This window comes from Fusarium graminearum, chromosome 1, assembly GCF_000240135.3.
Source record: "Fusarium graminearum PH-1 chromosome 1, whole genome shotgun sequence".
In the NCBI taxonomy this organism is placed as follows: Eukaryota; Fungi; Ascomycota; class Sordariomycetes; order Hypocreales; family Nectriaceae; genus Fusarium; species Fusarium graminearum.
Window position 1 is genome coordinate 7373122 of NC_026474.1, and position 16153 is coordinate 7389274.

Sequence of the window (16153 nt, forward strand, 5' to 3'; positions counted from 1 at the left end):
CCTATCTCGAACTTCGCATGCAACTTTGTTCCGTCTATGTTTTTCCAGTCGGGAATGACTCTCAAAATCGGCAAAGCACCTAGAACATTGGAACTCTGGAGGGCCATGCTTTCGAAATATATGCTCTCTATAATTCGACCAAAGTTAGTATGACAACAAGACATGTGAGTTGGACGTGGGTTTCCCTACTTGACTCGTTGGACGTTGGTCCATCCAGGCCCGCAACACGACCGTTCATCAATGAACTTGGTAGGATTGTGCTTGAAGAACGGGCAAGCAAATCTCGTATCCTTCTCGGCCTCAAGACGCCTCTTTTTATGGGGATTTCTCTCATTTGATCCGTTATCATCATTATCCTCCGGGTGTCCTTCTGAATTAGCTGATCGTTTCCGTCTGGAATGTGATGGCCAAGTCGATGGTCTTTGGAGTGGTTGTTTGCTTTCCCTGTGATCTTGCTCTCTTTCTTCTGAGCTACCCCCCACTTTCTGAGTCCCCTCGTCACAGCCTTGTCCTTCATAGAAGTCATCGATGAATCCATAATAGGACCACCGACTCTCGTTTGCCCCGTGGAGAATCAAGGAGGCAAATGCATTTTCCTGATACGAGGGCAATGGAGAAGGCGATAACCGAACAAACAGACATCGTTCGACGTCATAAACCCTTCCGACTCTTAGCACCGCCAACAAGATGATCAAGTTGGTAATAAACCCTTCGTGCTCTATCTTAAATGCCTGCTTCCTCGATCTTTGTGTCCAGGTTTTAATACCGATAGTCATTAGACTTATCCTGCCTGTGATGATACTAATTTGCAACGTTGTTGCATGAGTTGCGTAACAGGCACACAGGAACAAGCGTAGTCCAGTGCCATAACCGTTGGCATTTTTCCAGCATGGTTTGGCTGCGTTCGCTGCGAGTAATATCCCAAATCTGTGGGCTGCATCATTTAGTACCATTAGTAGCACGCAGCTGCCTCTCCTGTTTAAGTATCCCGTTTGAAAAGGGCTTCTCAGTTGTTCCGTAATACCAACCTCGTAACCAGCGAGTGCCATCATCGCAAAAGAACGGCGCGTGTTCAGGCTGTCATCTACTGACCCAAGACAATGTGAATAAACGTCGAATAAAATAGAAAACAGTAGAAATCCATCAGAAGGATTCATATATTGACAATCCGTTTGAACCAGGGATCCGAATGTTAATAGCATCCTGTTTTCATAACATAGCTCGTCGCGGTGCATTGGTGGTCCTTGTAACTGAGATTCGCCACGATACAAGGCTTGGTTTGCGATCGCTTCTCCGATCGTGTAGTCGACCCAAAAGCGTCGACCAAAGTTCAGGGTTCTAGTTTTATCTCGATAGGCTGGTCTGTCAAGTACGAGGGAAGCCATAACAGGTTCGTGAGACTTTTCATCAAGATAACATTCCCAAAAGGCGCGACCAGAAGGCTGAGTGTCAAATATCTCAAACATGGTGTCGGGTGCAGGTATTGAATATGAGTGTCTGGAAAGGTACGCAAGTGTAGATATCCCAGGCTTTGTGCTGGCGGGCGAGCAAAGGTCAGGGAGATGACACGTCTGCTGATGATGCAGTTGAAAGAAACAACGTGGCGGGGATGATTATTTTTGGGCGACGATGGTATATACAAGACTGCCCTTATTGGCTAGGCTAAGTTTTGTCGCTCAGCCTTAGCCTCGCAATGCCAATGCGTAAGAAACAAAGCGAGTGGCGGGATGCCTTAGGAATCTCGAAACATGGTCTACCAGCACAATTACTTCAAACTGCTGCTGCGTTAATTAGTATGCACAAGTTCAAGGCCAGAAAGCGCAAATCATATAAGATACACAGGTGCCCTTATCGCAATTACAAGTTTCACGACCGTCCAGCAAAACCACAGAACAACAATAACTAAACATCGATTCCATGCCAAGGCAGACATATTTTGTATTTATCATTAGTAGTCACTATTAAGCAGCCAAATTTCGGACCTGATGAGCCGATTCTGAATTATAAGCGGATTTGCTCGGCCAGAGCTCCTGGTGCTGTGAGATTTGGTAGGTTGTAACATGACGTGGGTGATGATACAACGACCCATGTGGGTGCGTTTCATCAACTCCAACTTTATTTACATAATAGCAGACTGGGGACCTTGTATAATATGGTAGTAGCTTATCCTGCCACAACCTGTACAAGACATACAATCCATGGTAGATCCAGAGGCACGAGCGCCGATCCTGAGTTTTCACAGTGTCGAGAGATTCACGGTAACTTGCTATGATTGACATTAGTCAGGCCTGGATACACAGAATAAACGTCTATCCTTGTTATCTGGCATTCTCCAATGCAACATTGATAACAATCTAAGAAGCACTATCTCGGCGAGAATTATTTCGCATTGGGAATAGCGAGTGACTTACCCGAGATACCCGAAGGTGCAAGGGACTAGGGACCACAGAAAGGCCCGCCTGTTTTTTTATTAACCACTCTTTTCACCTTTCCTATTACACATAATTACACTGACCTCCATCCGTCCATCACCGCTCGGGCGACCTCTCGTGGCTGTTGTCCATATTCAACAATGGAAAAACGATCAACTGCAGAATCATCACCGTCGTCTAATCGCCGAACCAAACGCGCCAAATACGCGCCCATAGCTTGGTACGCGCCTTTGATCAATTGAACAGCGCATCAACTGACACTGATAGCGATACTTGCAAGAAACGAAAGCTCAAATGTGTCAGAGAGGAAGGGGAACACATTTGTAGGAGATGCGCTGCGAACCATGGGGAGTGCGTCTTTGCTCTTCCTGTCACTACTCATCCATCAAACGAAAATAATGAGCGTTCGACGAGACGGTCAACTCTAGAGCCGCAGTTTGTTAACCCATTTCTTCGTTGCTTCCAAAAGCGCCCATGCTAACGAACCTGATAGATCAGACATAGCATCCTTAAATCAACAAGTCGCAGCACTTCAGAACCAAGTCAGTGCGTTGACGACAGCGTTACAAGACGTGTCTCAGCGTCTTCCCCAGCTCACAGACCCATCCACCACAACGTCTGTTTCTCACGGCAACGGATCAACCTACAGACAAGAACTTCGAAATGTCAGAAATGAACCAAGAGAACCTCAGTTTGTCGGTCCAATGAGATCCGCTTACAGCTTCCAAATCGCCGAGAATTCCCTCTCGGGCATGGGCATCGAGCGGCGTCCTGGCACAGCTGCAAGCTTGTCAGTTTCCCCATCAGAGTCAATGCCAGATGTTGAATGTGAGCGCGGATCCCTCCCTCCGAGAGACATCGATGTTCTTCCAAGTTTGGGTGCAGTGGAGATACAGCGACTTCTGGAACTGTATCGTGAAGAAATCGTAACTGTATATCCATTTCTGGAAGTAGACGACCTTTCTCGAATTGTCACGTCAGTTCTTGAGTCTCCCGAGGAGAACACACTCAAGGAGATACAAGCTATCAAACTAGTTGTCGCTACCGCTCTGGCAGTCGAAGCCCATGGACAGAACAACCTCAGCAAAAGACTCATAGACGAAGTTGAGCCTGTGATATGCAGTGTTTCAGGCGAAGCATTTATCGACATTCTAGAGCTCCAACTGATGATCATGCTGGTAAGTACTTTACTCTTAGTATGTCCTTGACTAACATTTGTCAGAGCATTTACTGGTTCTACTGCGGAGAAGAACTTCTCGCCTGGAGAGCCATTGGAATTGCAGGAAGAGAAACAAATGAAATTGGCCTACATCGCCGGGCCTCCCTTATGGAGAACTTCAAAGACCCCCAGGAACGGGATTTGGCTTTGCGGTGTTTTTGGTGCGTTTACATTCTCGACCGGAGATGGAGTTATGGAACGAGTTTATCCTTTGGGATATCGGATCGTGACATTGATCCCCAGTTACCCGAGCCGGTATGTATGATCTTGACTTGCGGGCATTATGGTGTGCTAATACGCAGGTCAGACACATCATCCATATCTCCTATGCATGGTTTCTTACGCACGGCTATGTTCCAAAGTCTGGGAAGAACTCCCCCTCGACTCATCACCACTCTCCGTCCCAAAAGATAAAGTCGACCTTTTTGATTTCCTCACCCAAAAATGGATGCACTCTATACCCCATGACCTACAACTTGTCTTCCCACGTCTTTCCCAAGCACCGCAGCCGCAGCCCCGAGCATTACAACGTTTACGAACTCTGCTTTACTTAAGAGGGAACCATATAAGGAGTCTCGTTTTGCGGCATCATGTCATGAGTACAGCCAACCTACGAGCAGATATCCAAGGTGCTCAGCTTGTTGTTAGCCTAGCACAGGATACCATCCAAGTCTTGGTGCACTTGAATGAAACAAGCGATATATATGCTCGTCAGAAACCGACTTTCAACTATTTTCTCACGACTGCTTTGGCATCTATATTGCTGGCAGTATGCAATGCACCGGATTTATTTGCCAATCGCTGCAGGCAAGACTTTCGAGATGCTGTCAAATTGTTGGAGAATATCTCGCAGCAGGGACACGTGAGTCGAAGACTTTGGAGGTCAATCCGAGGGACGATAAACCGCGCCTTGTCGTTGGAAACTTCTGTCACATCAAGTGGGAATGCAGTTGTGGCGAGATCTCTTGATAACGAAGCGAATGCCGGTGTGCAGAGGGATGCTGGACATCGGCTGAGGGAGGTTTCAGCGGGCAGCCTTGATCTGGGTGATCTGACATCCGATGGATTCGGCCTGGAGACAGACCTGCTGAATTTGTTCAGTGCTTTTGAGGAAGAAAATATTCTCAAGAGTTCCCTGGCACATGGATCATTAGATGGACAAGCTGGAATCGGGATGGATGGAGATTTGGCAAGATTTAATAGCATGATGTAAGACAGCGCAGCATAGATATTTGACATAGCGATTGGTATTTGAGCATAAACAAGTAACGGGTATTTATAGGTAACAATAACAATCTTAATTTCCTGAATCCCGAGCGCCATCGAGGACAGCCATGTCGACGTTGGGCACCTGGTACTTCTTCTTTCCCCAGATACCATAGTACAATGCTCCCACAAGAACCCAAAAGGCCATGACGACAACCGAGTAATTCATGTTTTGTGCTGTAACAGGCATGACGGAAGGGAAGGCACTGAAAATCACAACAACTATGATCCAAATCAAGCTAATGATGTTGATCAGGGGACCTACAACACGTCCGAGCCTAAACGGACCAAAAGCATTGGTAGACTGCAGATGCTTCCTGTAAAACAACATAGCGACGATGGGTAGTGCATAACTGGTATACATCCCAATGATGGCCATGGACAAAAAGGCATTGAAGGCAGTCGTGTTGCCAAGGTAAATGAAACCGAGCAACATTTGCAGCACAACCGTCACAACAACTGCATAAACAGGGACTTCGTGGCGCTTGTTAACCTTGCTCAGTTGTTTGTCCCATGGCGTAGACCTATCGCGTGCAAAGGCCCACAGCGTTCGCGACGTTGAGGTAGTACCTGCAACGGTAGCAGCCGCCGCAACGAGAATGATCAGCAGGGATAAAAGGGTAGTGCCGACGGGGCTCTTTGTCGCGTCAAGGAAGATTTGCATGAAGGGATATCCCGTGGGGGTCTTGACAAGGGTCTCGAGAGGGCCGGCGGAATAGAGTAGGATAATTACGTATACCAGGCCAAGGAAACCGTTAATACCGACGCTGCCTATCATGGCGATTGGGACGTTGCGGCTTGCGTGGGGCATTTCTTCTGCAAGATGACAGGCAGCGTCGTATCTAGACGGGGTCAGTTCGGTAATTCCGAGTTACGCGGAGGTTTAAACATACCCGAGGAAGGGATACACAGAACTCAAAAGGCCAACTAGCCATGAGACTCCATCGTCTGCCCAGCCACTCTGGTTGGTCACTTCTTTAAAGACAAAAGAAGAAGTATTCTTGGGCGCCATTACACCGAGGACGATGACAACTATGACAAAGCCACCGACGTGAATAATTCCTGATCCAATTAATTAGCACCGAGTCTACATTTGCAATTTGGAGTACTTACCAGATACGTGGTTATGCCAGGGAAGAGCTCGCTGGCCCCAGATATTGAGTATGAGAGCATATACCAAGACAGCCCAGTAGAACAAAAGGCCTTGCCATCGCTCTGGTACATATGACGAATCGTTGACGATGATGAGTGATTGTGATTCCAGACCGGCTGCGAATGCTGCGGAAGCTGTCAAGACTATCTGGCCACCTATGCTGATCCAGCCAGTCATGAAGGAAGCAGAGGAGCATATCGAGGAGGGGGCCATGGCTGCTACCCAGTGGTACTGTCCTAATAGTCGAGTTAGCAGTGAGTATAACGTCGGGGAGAATGGGGATGTACCTCCTGCAGTAGGATATATAGAAGCTATCTCGCCAAGGGAAGCAGCAGTGCATATAGAGAAGATGGCTGACAAGATACTGTATGATATGTAAGTACAGTTCCAACAGAGATGTTGGAAGCCACATACTAGTTGTAGAAAACACAGGGTGCACCGCCGTTGACCAAAGCAGTAACGACAACAGTAGACAGAGCTTCCCAAGTGGCTCCAAGACAAAGGCAAAGTGCACCTAAAGAGATCAGGGAATATTGTCTTCGAAGTTCTTGCTCATGTCCAAGCTGTGCAAGACGCTGTGCATCTTCGTTGGCAAGGGGCGCGTCATTCAGACTATCCGCAGTCTTATCCATGGCTTGTTTCTCAAGGATGTCCGCTTCGTTTTTCGACATGTTGTGTAAATAAGCAAATGTATTGCTGTCCTTCGAAGTGTGTCGGTTTGTGTAATTATCGATATACTGATTGGGGAGGATATGTTAGTTAATAAATAAAGCAATGATAATGATATGAACGGAAATAGAGTTTTTCAAGCCAAGCAATCTGCTTGCCGGCCGTAGTCAAGGATCAGTAACTCACAGTGGCCCTGCCTGAACGAAACTTGTCGGCTGTGGCTATAACCAGGAGGTTCTAACTCGTAACGTTTGAAGATTAGGAATCAAATACCACATGTACAGCACATCAACTACCAGTAATACGCCGGGTATCTGGGAATACTCGGTTACTTTGCTGCGAGTCCATTACTCGTATATGTATGGCATTGTCAGAGTGTAACATAGTGATGATAAGAATACTCTCAACAGGGAAACGCGGCACTGCTCCGATAACAGATTTTTAGTCAATTTTAGCACAGGCACACTAGACAGGGGCTTTATCAAAACATGGGGTACTATAACGAATACTACCCCAGACGACAAATCACGAGTTCCGCGTTCCGAGCTCGATTCCGCCAAGACTGCTCGGAATGTAGGATTCCGAGTCCCATGAGAGGCGAGTATTTTAACTGCTCAGATACAACTCTTTTAGACTGTCTGCATATTCATTCCGACAAACAAAGCCATATACCCTCCTTTACATCATTGTTATCACATATCGCATTACTGTTACCTATTGTCTTATCCAGCATGCCTCTCCCACATCCCCTTTCAGCCCTGAGTACAGTGGAAACCAACCTTGCACGCGACATTGTGAAAGCGGCACACCCTGGTGCATTGCTCTACTTTAGACAATCCTACCTTTTTGAGCCTCCCAAGGAGGAAGTTCTGAAGTTCTTGGAACTTGAACACTCTAATGCTTTACACGCTGCATCTCCAAGACCTGACCGTTGCGCTCAGGTCTTTTACGACATTATTGGTGGTGAATCAAAGACTCAATACTATGAGTCTGTAGTCGATCTCACAAAAAAGACCATTGTGGACCAGCAAGTTGTCAGTTCCGAGCATCAATCTAGCTTGACGCTGTAAGTAATACCCCAATTATCTGATCGATCCAAGTTACTCACATTAATAGCTACGAATTCGACGAGGTCGTCAAGGCAGTCGGAGAATCAGAGCTCTTCAAAGAGAAGCTCGCCAAGATCAAGCTCCCACCGGGGTTTGAGATTGTCGTCGAGCCATGGCCCTATGGTGCGCCAGATCTCGAGGATGGAAACACGCGTTTCTTCCAAGCCCTGATCTTTGCGCGTGACACTCAAAACGGACACCCTGACTCTAACTTCTACGCCTACCCCGTGCCTCTTATTCCAGTGATGGACGCGCTTACCAAAAAGATTGTCCGCGTTGAAGAACCAGCTACAGGAGGCAAGGGCGACAGTCTTACAGAAAAGACCCACGCGCCTGGTCTACTTGACCACTGCAAGCCTGCAGAGTATGTTCCTGAGCTTGTTGAGGGTGGCACACGGAAGGATCTGAAGCCTTTGATGATTGTGCAGCCTCAAGGCCCAAGTTTCTCTGTCACGGAAGGAAACTTGGTGCAGTGGCAGAAGTGGCGCATGAGAGTCACTTTCAACCCTCGTGAAGGTGCTGTTATTCATGACATTCGATACGATGGACGTCCTATCCTATACAGATTGAGTATCAGCGACATGGTAAGTTCTTCCTGACACAGCAGATGTGACATTGTGCTAACCATGAACAGACTGTTCCTTATGCTGATCCTCGAGCACCTTACCATCGCAAGCAAGCCTTCGACTTTGGTGACGGCGGTCTTGGCCACTGTGTCAACAGTCTAGCTCTCGGATGCGATTGCTTAGGGGTTATCAAGGTATGTCCCTTTACAGATCCGAGATAGAAATCGAGACTAACAAACTCGCTAGTACTTCGATGGTGTCCTCATCGACTCAGATGGAACAGCCTTGGATACAAAGAACGCAATCTGTCTCCATGAGCAAGACAACGGTATCGGCTGGAAGCACACCGACTGGCGCACTGGCCGAGCCGTTGTTACCCGCCGACGCGAGTTGGTTATCCAATTCATTATCACCCTGGCCAACTACGAGTACGTCTTTAACTACAAGTTTGACCAAGCAGCGGGTATTGTCGTAGAAGCCCGCGCAACAGGAATTGTCTCCGTTGTCAACATTGACCCTGGCAAGACCAGCGACTGGGGCAACGTCGTTAGCCCTGGCGCACTTGCGCAAAACCATCAACACGTCTTCTGTGTCAGAATAGATCCTTCTATTGATGGCACAGAGAACACTGTCGTCCAAGAAGAGAGTCTCCCTTTGAGGATGGATAAGCGGACAAACCCCAATGGTAACTTGTATGAGGTTTGCCAGAAACAAATCACCACATCTCAAGGTCTCGACGCAGCCCCGTTCAACAACAGGGTCTTCAAGGTGCAAAACCTTAACAAACGAAACCCCATATCTGGAAAGCCGGTCGGCTACAAAATCACACCACCACCCACTCAACTCCTGCTTGCCGACCCTAACAGCGTGCAAGCCAAACGCGCACTCTTCGCAAAGCGCCACATGTGGGTTACAAAGTACAAGGACCACGAACTTTACGCGGGTGGCCGGTACACTTTGCAGTCCAAGCTTGAAGTCGGAGGTGTAGCCGACGCAGCTAATCGGTGCGATGATGTGCTGAATCAGGATCTTGTCCTGTGGAGTGTCTTTGGACTTACGCATAACCCTCGAAGCGAGGATTGGCCGGTCATGCCTGTCGAGATGCTTCAGCTGCATATTACGCCGTCAGACTTTTTCACAAGGAACCCGGCAATTGATGTGCCGAGTGACAAGGATATCGGATCCAAGTTGACATCGGGATGCTGCAAGGAAGAGGGACCCAAGTTGTAAATTATCAGTTTGTAAAAATATGAGTTATTACATAGAATAAACATTTGTTTGACATCAAAAATCCACAGTTCCAATAAATGTGTCCATCTACCAGCATTGTCAAAGCTTTCACTTCATCTATGTGCCACTACATACGTCTTGAGACACAGTCCGCAACTCGTCTCCTATGTTTCAACAAATTAACTTTATTTCTCGTTTCATGACCGGAATCAACATCTCGGAATCGTTTGAGACAATTCAGGGCTGCTACCCCTTCCAGTCTAGTCCTGGCTCAGCGCTAAAATCTCCGCAATCATGGGGAAGGCTTGTCGCAGATAGCATTACGCATTCTAATCTGAGGCGCTGATCAGGTGCATCCTCCAAGCGCTACGCAAAGCCTGTCTCATCCCGGGTTGACAAGCATTGACCATTAGGTAATAATGTTTTAGGTTTACGGTTAGAGAACGGATGAACAAAGCCCAACTGTATTCCAAATCAACAGGGATGAATCTGGATCGTCGTATCGTAGTGTCACGGTATGGCAAACAACCGAATCACGTTTGATCATCGTTATCTTTACTATCTAGGATCAAGATACGTTATCTGTTCCGCCCGAAACCGAGATTGAAACCTATCCCTTATCTGCTCGGAAGGTGATGCTCGGAAGCGTTCCGATGTTGTATGCGATGCCTCTCGAATGCGAAGGGCGACGCGGCAACATCATCTCCAATAGTCTTCCTCACACAGAAAAGCCCGAATCGATAACTACGTTCGCTCCTGTGATAGACTCCGACTTGATAAGGAGAATTATCTGATCGGCCACATCCTGACAACTATTAGCATCTCGCATCCGAAGTGGCCGAGCGACATACGTCAACCTGGGTGATTCGCTTAAGCAAGGTTTTTCCCCTTGCCTCATCAATCTTTGATTGCGGAAAACCCTTGATCCAGTTCTGTGACCGTTAATTATCACTTGCATGTCAAGGCCTCGTTGTTCTGCTTACCGTTTCCATGAATCCCGGAGACACAGCGTTTACACGAATTGACGGCGCCATCACCATAGCCAACGACTTTGCCAGATGAATTTGTGCAGCTTTCGTAACTGAGTATGCCTAGTATGTATAAGTCAGACGTGATTCAAGATTACAGAAGGAAGTCCTTACAATCGAGCTTCCACTGGGCTTGACCCCAGCGACAGAAGAAGTCATAACAAAAGAGCCGTTTGCATTCTCAAGATACTTTTTCGCAGCATGGCATAGAAATAGGTGTGACTTGACGTTGGCCGCATAGCACTTATCCCAGACATCTTCATCCACGTTGTCATCAAGGTCCATAAAGTTGGCGAATTGAGTCCAGCCGGCGTTGGATACCACAGCGTCAAGCTTGCCCATAGCCTCGACAGTTTCGGCTACGAGGCGCTGGATGTCGGCTTTATTAGTGACGTCGGCTTGAATTGCGATAACCTTGGGAGAAGGTTCTTGGTCACTCGACAACTCCTGAAGGTGGGTAACCGCGCTGTTGGCACGGTCTTTGCTAGAGGCGTAGTTTATCACGACATTGGCACCGAGTTCGACAAGTTTGGTGGCTACGCTGAGACCAAGCCCAGATGTACCTGCTGTGACGAGAACGACGGAGCCTGCGATGGTCGGCATCTTTTATGATAGTGAAATGCCTCGTAGACCAGCTGTTGATGTGCCAAGGTCAGCTCCCGAAATGGTGAGGAGACCAAATCTCCACAGTAGGGAAGTAGGGTCTAATGTCTCAATGCGGAGTTGCATCGTTCACCTTGAGGAAGATGGCCATTTCCCCTTCAAAGTACCTAGTGCATACCAGCTCATTTACAAAAACAACAATGAATATTCAACATATCCAGACAGTATTCCAAAGCAGCTCCTTACACATACAGATTTTAGTAAACAATACTGTCAGTATCTCCAGTAGAGCTATATCCGTTCAATTCCCGAGCCTTCGGCTCTTATACTCTGGAGCCGAGACTACCCACTCACCAACGATCCTTACCGCGAACCGGTTCCGATTTCTCCTCAGACCATTGCCACAGCTCTACATCATCATGGACTCGATACCACGAAAGGCGCAGCAAGATAAGCGCCGACGCCAGCAGCGAAAAGCATGTGACATATGTCGTCGTCGCAAAGTCCGATGCGATATCGTGGACCGAACGTCAGGGCCTTGCTCAGTCTGTGAAAAATCAGGCTTGGAATGCCGGTAAGTCTCGGAACACACGGCTCCGAGGCCGCAAAACACACGGTCTGTCTGTTAAACGAGAGAATGTATTGTTGATATTTGATAGGTCGAAATGGACTGATGAAAGAAGAAGTTCAGTTTTATCTAGACATTCTCTAAACGATAGAGAAGCAAGTCATTCACCCGGAATATCCCATCCGGACCCGGACCCCGGAGCCGTGCAAAGTCGGAACACCGACACTGATACCCATCATTCCATCATCGGACCCAATCAGACCTCATCTCAGAGACGAAAAGAGAAAGCATCAAATGTTCCTCAACCAGATGGCCAAGAGAAACTCACTGGAGAAGGTTTAGCTCGTTTCTTCAAGCCATGGTATTGGTGCAGCAGCATGGGCTGTCTTTGCCTCCACCAAGAGCTTCCGTATTGCCTACGTCGGAACAGCTGTATCAAACCTCGTACATCTTGTTGATTTGCATAAATCCTTCAAACAACCTTATACCTCTATTCTAGGAGAGATCTCTGGTCCTACAGGGCCAGATACTCATGGCTCGTTTGCCGACTCTGCGGCCGATGGAAGTTCCACGAGTGACAGGACCGGTGGTGGTAAACAGTTACATTACCCTTATCCTCCCATCAGGCAGGCACACTCCTGGAAACCTACACCAAGCTCTTGGGGTATGTCTCAGGATCTTGTAACGGAAGTATCGTCTTTTCCAGCTCAAGAGGTCCGCGATGCTTTAGTTACAGCATACTTTGAACACATTCACCCTTTTCTCCCTATCGTATCCAAGCCCGAATTCCTTGCTAGATACAGTACTCCAGATAACCCTCCGCCACTGCTCCTGTTTCAGTCAGTTCTTATGGCTGGCGCTCACGCCTGCTCTCATCCTCTTGTCGCAAATGATCGTCACGCCGTGCAGAACATTCTCTTCCGAAGAGCAAGCATGCTGTATCACATGCGCCACGAATCGGATAGGATGCATCTCCTACAAGCCGCAGCACTGTTTACATGGCATATTGGTGATGGTGACACAGTTGCCGGTGGCCCGTGGTACTGGGCTGGCATAGCAGTACGTATAGGAACAGGTCTTGGTGCACATAGAAAGAGCTCACAGCTCCCGGCCGCTGAGATGGCTCAGTATCGAAGATGTTGGTGGTCTGCCTTCTTCTGCGAGGTTTTCTCTGCCCTGGAGACGGGGAGGCCTTGCGCAGTGAGGGCCGAGGATATCGATCAAATACCACTTCGGCAAGAGGATATGGCTGATACAGCAACCACCGATCCTTCAATGGTCGAGACACCAGGTGTGAACCCAGATTTCCTGAATCACCTCGTCGATTTAGCCTATATTGGCTTAGACGTTATTGCCCTCAACGCCCCTGCAAGAGATCGCATGATAGACATCTCGTCAATTGATGCACGCCTCGGGCTGTGGTCTTTGAGGTCAGGTATCTCCACCGTCGCAGAAGACGACGACTCTTGGACGTGTCATCTACGCATGCATTACAACCTCCTCCTCCTCCATCTCCACCGTAACCTTCCCTCTCCTAGCTCCTCATCGATATGTTCCGCAGCTGCCCAAGCAATCGTAACATCACTTGAAAAGCTTTCAGCACGAGATGAACTGTGTCAATGCCACTTTACATCAGTCAGCGCTGTGACAGCGGCAGGTATCCAATTCGCAGGAGAAATACGCACAGCAGTAACATCGCAAACCTTTCTTGTGGCTATCAATGCTTTGGAGAGATTGTCGAGACTTTTACGATGCACCATCTTGCTTGCGAGGCACTGGCCCAACGCCGAGGCTGTCCATAGTGTCCTTGAGGAACTGCATCGCGAATATGAGACGCTGGTTTCGCAGCGGCTACAGGGTGAACAGGTCATGGTTCCGGAGAGTCCGCCGGATTGGAACCGGTTGCTTGGGGCGGAGGGTGTACACCAGTTTAACAGTTTTACTTCGGACCAGGACTGGATGAATATAAATAGCTGGACTGATTTGCTGTGAGGGCAGAGGCGTCGAATTGGTATCTTGAAAAAACTGGCATACTCAGTCGGATCCTAAAATGTCTATGATTCGGTGGATGGTCATAAACCTTTCTATCTATGATACCCAAAGGTATACCCTATATTATGTATTTAATGGAATTATTCTTCAATCTGGCACGACATGGTGTTGTTCGGACGGGCATCAATAGCAGCATATTCTTCGATCACAAAAAGCGACACCAACCTTGAGACTTTCGAGACTGCCGAATTTTTTATGTTAACATGGAGAACAATTTATCTAAACTCTACAAGATACCGAGTACATAATTCTGACACATGTACCAACTATAGCGATGTTATCAATTGTCTCTGTGGACAGTTGACTACCTACCCTGTTGTGACGTCTCGACTTATCGGCCAAACCGTCAATCTTCCCGAGTCTCGCCGAAAACCGGAGGGACGGATTTAGAAAGGGGGAGCAGCGACATCAAAATCATGTTATCGGCCCTGTTTCACGGACTCGTAAGACCGTGGTCCCAGCGATTACGATCCAGGCATTAGAATAATTCTCGTCTGATTCTGGAAAAGTTTGCTGATCGAACCCCTGCAACTACTTTATTGCCTAATGCTCGATCCCTGTTGATGGGCATCGAAGGTTCTGGCCCGGCTTGGGCCGTAGTGATGTGGACATTGTTGGTGAACGACTGACAAGAAACAATTACAAGGAATAATGGCAGTAATTGTGATGATTGTGATGAATTAATATTATGTATGTCTAACAGGTCTCCACATCTAAATGCAGAGACAGCCTTTCTAATCTTTGTAACCTTTTGTCTATCCTGTATCCCGTGGTATCTCTAAACAAAAACCCATTACTCCATCTCTAACAAAACTTTTAGTGATCATCCGCATCCTCGTCCTTTCCAGGATGCATGATGTCTCGTACAAATACCGCTCTAATATTAAATGAGACGACAATAAGAAACGTGATAACAAGGAGAATGGTCATGGCACTTCCAGTCCAAAGAAGACCCTCAGACTTGAACTCATTCCCGATAGAAATGGTAGCAAGCGTGAATCCAGTGTTGGGAAAGACCATGGGCCACCAACCTAGGTGGAAGGCCTCAGGTGGAGATGAAATGACTGCGACAGCGGCGATACAGAACCACCACAGACTCAATGCCCAGAGAAACACGGCGCATAGAAGTGCTACGGTGCGGACAGTTTCGACGTTGAGAGCGAGGTCATCGATGCCAGAGATGGTCTTTGGCCAAGCATTGGCCATACCAATGAGAGCCAAGGCTGTGAAAGAAGGTGGACCGACGTTCATGAACAAGGCAGTACGATGTTCACGGTTTGGAAGACCGGACTGCATGAGTCGACCGATCATGTGAGCGTACATCATCATCGACACGCAGAATCCAAGTCCTTGGCAGGTCAGACCAGCAAAGATAATAGGCAAAGGATTGAGATGTGTCTGCGTGTCGAGGATGACTGTCGCTACTGTTCCACCTAGCATGACAGGAAAAATGGGCAACAGCCAGCCAGGCATCATGGCTTGCAGGCTAAAGCTATGTCCTGCAAAGAGGAACGAGTATTGCCAGATGGCCAAGATGAATGTGGCTACGATATAGACCCAGAAGATGGCTTGTGATGCCCAAGAGTATGAAGGGTTGTCTTTGGGAATGGCATAGCGCTGAGTGCTGGTGATTAAAGAAGCGATGGCAAGAAAGAAGGTGGGAAGGAAGAAGCCTTCACGATGATGTGTGACTGATCGCTTCAAATCACCAGGATTGAATGAGAACCGTAGAATCATGCCAATGCAACATAGAGTAAAGATGAGGAGGTTGATGCTGTACAGAACTGTGCCGATGATTCTCAAACCGGGGAATTGATGAGGTTGCACATGGATGAGAAGTGACAAGCCACCGGCACTCATTGGGAGAGTAAACCAGGCCCATGTGAAATGGTGTAGTCTCTGTCGAAGGGACAGTGGCTGTTGTTTCTGTGGTTGTTGTGTTGTATCATTGTCGGTACTGGAGTCATTGGTTCCCTTTTCAGGGTCTGGGGGTTGTTGAGATAAAGCTGATTTAGCAGCATGGTGTTTCAAGAAGGCCTTTGGGTCATTTGCATGATCTGGTGGCGGCGGTGAAGGGGCAGAGAAGTCGATAGAGTTGCGCCTTGTGGGTGAATTGGAATCTACCCAAGTGGTATTGAGATCTCTAAGCAGATCCATTATGAAAGTCTAAACGATGGATAAAAACGAAGGCTGATGTATGATGCAATGGCTGATGTCAGTACGGAGGAACTGTTAAAGAGAGTAAAGGCATGGGTATT

The 16153-nt window shown here is 47.7% G+C and overlaps 7 protein-coding genes across 7 annotated transcripts; 3 read left to right on the forward strand and 4 right to left on the reverse strand.

Moving 5' to 3' along the window:
- Window positions 1-185: 185 nt before the first annotated feature.
- On the reverse strand, window positions 186-1466 carry FGSG_12114 (uncharacterized protein; the record flags this gene model as incomplete). The annotated part of the gene is made up of 1 exon (XM_011319881.1): window positions 186-1466. The coding sequence occupies one exon, from the start codon at window positions 1464-1466 to the stop codon at window positions 186-188; it is 1281 nt and encodes a 426-aa protein (XP_011318183.1).
- Window positions 1467-2563: 1097 nt separating this feature from the next.
- Window positions 2564-4008, forward strand: FGSG_02277 (uncharacterized protein; the record flags this gene model as incomplete). Its single annotated transcript, XM_011319882.1, has 4 exons — window positions 2564-2652; window positions 2700-2867; window positions 2926-3610; window positions 3655-4008. Coding segments are annotated over 4 exons (1296 nt in total), but the record flags the coding sequence as incomplete, so codon positions are not given.
- A 940-nt stretch (window positions 4009-4948) lies between these two features.
- On the reverse strand, window positions 4949-6741 carry FGSG_02278 (uncharacterized protein; the record flags this gene model as incomplete). The annotated part of the gene is made up of 5 exons (XM_011319883.1): window positions 4949-5759; window positions 5811-5979; window positions 6031-6306; window positions 6358-6434; window positions 6485-6741. 5 exons carry the CDS (start codon window positions 6739-6741, stop codon window positions 4949-4951), a joined length of 1590 nt encoding a protein of 529 aa, XP_011318185.1.
- Window positions 6742-7470: 729 nt separating this feature from the next.
- On the forward strand, window positions 7471-9644 carry FGSG_02279 (copper amine oxidase 1; the record flags this gene model as incomplete). Its single annotated transcript, XM_011319884.1, has 4 exons — window positions 7471-7805; window positions 7856-8432; window positions 8483-8608; window positions 8661-9644. 4 exons carry the CDS (start codon window positions 7471-7473, stop codon window positions 9642-9644), a joined length of 2022 nt encoding a protein of 673 aa, XP_011318186.1.
- Window positions 9645-10362: 718 nt separating this feature from the next.
- Window positions 10363-11275, reverse strand: FGSG_02280 (uncharacterized protein; the record flags this gene model as incomplete). Its single annotated transcript, XM_011319885.1, has 4 exons — window positions 10363-10449; window positions 10496-10576; window positions 10628-10735; window positions 10787-11275. The coding sequence occupies 4 exons, from the start codon at window positions 11273-11275 to the stop codon at window positions 10363-10365; spliced, it is 765 nt and encodes a 254-aa protein (XP_011318187.1).
- A 1100-nt stretch (window positions 11276-12375) lies between these two features.
- On the forward strand, window positions 12376-13835 carry FGSG_12115 (uncharacterized protein; the record flags this gene model as incomplete). Its single annotated transcript, XM_011319886.1, has 3 exons — window positions 12376-12507; window positions 12684-13134; window positions 13516-13835. The coding sequence occupies 3 exons, from the start codon at window positions 12376-12378 to the stop codon at window positions 13833-13835; spliced, it is 903 nt and encodes a 300-aa protein (XP_011318188.1).
- A 749-nt stretch (window positions 13836-14584) lies between these two features.
- Window positions 14585-16052, reverse strand: FGSG_02281 (uncharacterized protein; the record flags this gene model as incomplete). The annotated part of the gene is made up of 1 exon (XM_011319887.1): window positions 14585-16052. The coding sequence occupies one exon, from the start codon at window positions 16050-16052 to the stop codon at window positions 14712-14714; it is 1341 nt and encodes a 446-aa protein (XP_011318189.1). The 3' UTR covers window positions 14585-14711.
- Window positions 16053-16153: the final 101 nt, after the last annotated feature.